This window comes from Abrus precatorius, unplaced genomic scaffold (genome assembly GCF_003935025.1).
Source record: "Abrus precatorius isolate BTA unplaced genomic scaffold, Abrus_2018 Scaffold3, whole genome shotgun sequence".
Taxonomy (NCBI): Eukaryota; Viridiplantae; Streptophyta; class Magnoliopsida; order Fabales; family Fabaceae; genus Abrus; species Abrus precatorius.
Window position 1 is genome coordinate 33,392,690 of NW_020874373.1, and position 2,689 is coordinate 33,395,378.

The window sequence follows — 2,689 nt, forward strand, 5'->3', positions numbered from 1 at the left end:
TGCACAGTGAATGGAGTGGACAACGCGATTCTGAGTTGTTCTCATTTCAGTTACTGAAAATTCAATTTGTCCAGACCAGATTTACCACTTATAAATATGCCTTCTAGGGTTAGGGCTCATCACACCCATCACACAGTGAGCAGTAATCTCTCTTTCTTTCTCTCTCTCTCTCCCTGCCCCTATGTCCTAATCCTCTCTATCTATCGCTGGTTTCTCTCTAACTTAACCCATGATTTTGATTCTCCAAAGAACTAACATATTGACATAATCTTTGCAGGATTTGAAGGATACCATGAGGAAGCGACAAGTGGTTGTGAGAAGGGAAGAACCTTCAAGAAACACAAGCAATTCAGCAGTGACAGTGAGAAACGTGAGGTATGCTGAGTGCCAGAAGAATCATGCAGTCAGTCATGGAGGACATGCTGTTGATGGTTGCAGGGAGTTCATGGCAAATGGCACTGAAGGAGCCGCTCTTCTGACTTGTGCTGCTTGTGGCTGCCACAGGAACTTCCATAAGAGGGAGGTTGAGACTGAAGTCACTTGTGACTGCTCTTCACCTCCTTCCGTTTCTGGAACTTGAAGACTCCAGACTGTGTTCATGTTGAGTTCTATATGATCTCAACATTAATCATATAATATTATATATGCATGTAGCCATTGTGAAATATTCGCCTTGGATCAGTGTCTGTTTCCTTTGTTTTATGGTTTGTGAGTTCAACTTCGTCATTGGTGCGGTCTTATTAAAATAAATGATATATATATATATATATAGCTCAGTATTGGTGTTTGTAAAGGGGAGGAGCAGAGTTAAATCGGGAGGTGTTGGTGTCATGCGATGTGCAAAGTCAATGATATGCTGTTATTCTCCTCTTGCATATATAAATTCACCTTCTTAAAATAGTCTTTTCGAATTCAACCTTTATTTATTTATTTATATGCAGTTATATCATTTTTTATGAATTTTCTAAATGGTTTTGGTTTTAACTTTTCATCATTTTTGTATCTTTTTCTAAGACGCGGATTTCGAATCTACTCTAGATTAACATAGAATTTAACCTTTGAAAAGTGATTATTTTTTTAAAAAAAGTAATTTTGTTGAGAAAAAAAATTTTAAACAAAGAGCTTTATGATCCTATTTGGAAAATTTTATAGGAAAATTTTTATATGAGAAATTTTTTTTATTAAAAATAAATAAATTTTTTCCTATAAATAAAATATAATTTTTATTACTTTATTTTTTCTAGAAATTCAAGAAGCTCTCTCATTTAATTTTTCTAAAATTTAAATGAATAAATTATTTTTAATTTATGTAAGAAATTTTATTTATTATTTATATATTTTTTTAGAATTTTTCTAGAAGTTTACCAAAAGAATACATGTGTATAGTAATTAAATTAAACCACTTACTTGCTTTGCTTTCTCCGTCTTTTTCTTCTTTTTTTTTCTATTTTTCTATTACTGTCCTTGAATCTGTTGTGCCATGAGCAAGAGGTTGTTCAGTAATTTAACCTCACATTTACAGTATCGTGAAGAGATTTTAAGAAAAAAGAGATAGGAAGTACCATGTTTGTGTGCATAGATATTTTCCATGTGAGGTGTTGTATACAAAATTGAAGATGTTAGGCATTAGAGTAGAGATGAAACAAACATTCTGGTATAAGTTGACAGTGAATCAGGTATGCGTCAATTTCTAAAAAATGTTGATCATAAAATATCTTGACCTTATCTTAATTATGAAACATTTGCCTAAACCTTGTTCCTTCGTTTTATCTTTCCAAAAGAATTTTCCAAAGCCATATATGTTCCTAAAGTAATGTCTTTTGTTGCGCATTAGCTTGGGATATTTAACAAAGTATATTGATGTTAACTTTTACTCACATACATCTTTGATTGTGCTAAAATTTTAACGCACAATAGAATTAATTTGTTTCTGGTTAATAATAAATTAGAATAATTAAATAATAATAGATTTCAAGGACTAACTCCCCACCATAAAGTGATCTACGCTGTATATTCAGCGTCATTATTTTAACGATTATTTTAATATTTTGTGTATTATTTTGTTAGGGGATTGAGTGGGGATTTAGAGTAATTTTTATATCGTCTTTGTGTTTCGTTTAAATATTTCGAAGAGAGGATAGAGGAGGAAAGGGGCTTAAAATCCCTCTTAACTCAATTTCAACTTTCTTAAAATATGGAAGAGTTTGGAGGCGAGAGAAAATGTGCTTAAAATTTTAAAAATTAAAACCTTAAAATATCCTATTTTAAATTTAAAACTAATCTTATATATATATAATTTTCTCAACAACCCGTAGCTTTCACTTTCATTTATTTACTTCTTTTCATCAAAGTGTCTCTTTATTTTCTTTTGTCCTATGTGATTATTTAGTATTTTTATTTATAGGTATTATTATGCTCATATTACCTTGTTGTTTGCATATTATTATTCTCGTTTCACATATTATCCTTCTTGTTTGTTGAACATGTTATATAGAGGGTAGTTATTTGCCTTATCACTACTTATATTGGCTGCATTGTAACATTTAAGTTTTGATATTTGAATTCTGCAATTACCATAAATTTGTAGAAGATATGGTTTAATCTATTTTAATCTTGTAACATTTACGTCAAAGAGCTATATGTGCTTCTTCTCTTTTTATAATTCGAATGAATGTCACGTCAAAGAAAA

At 30.7% G+C, this 2,689-nt stretch overlaps 1 protein-coding gene across 1 annotated transcript; it reads left to right on the plus strand.

Annotated features, from left to right (window-relative positions):
• Nucleotides 1–292: 292 nt before the first annotated feature.
• LOC113863690 (mini zinc finger protein 2) lies at nucleotides 293–580 on the plus strand. The gene has a single exon (XM_027497346.1). It carries the CDS (start codon nucleotides 293–295, stop codon nucleotides 578–580), a length of 288 nt encoding a protein of 95 aa, XP_027353147.1.
• Nucleotides 581–2,689: the final 2,109 nt, after the last annotated feature.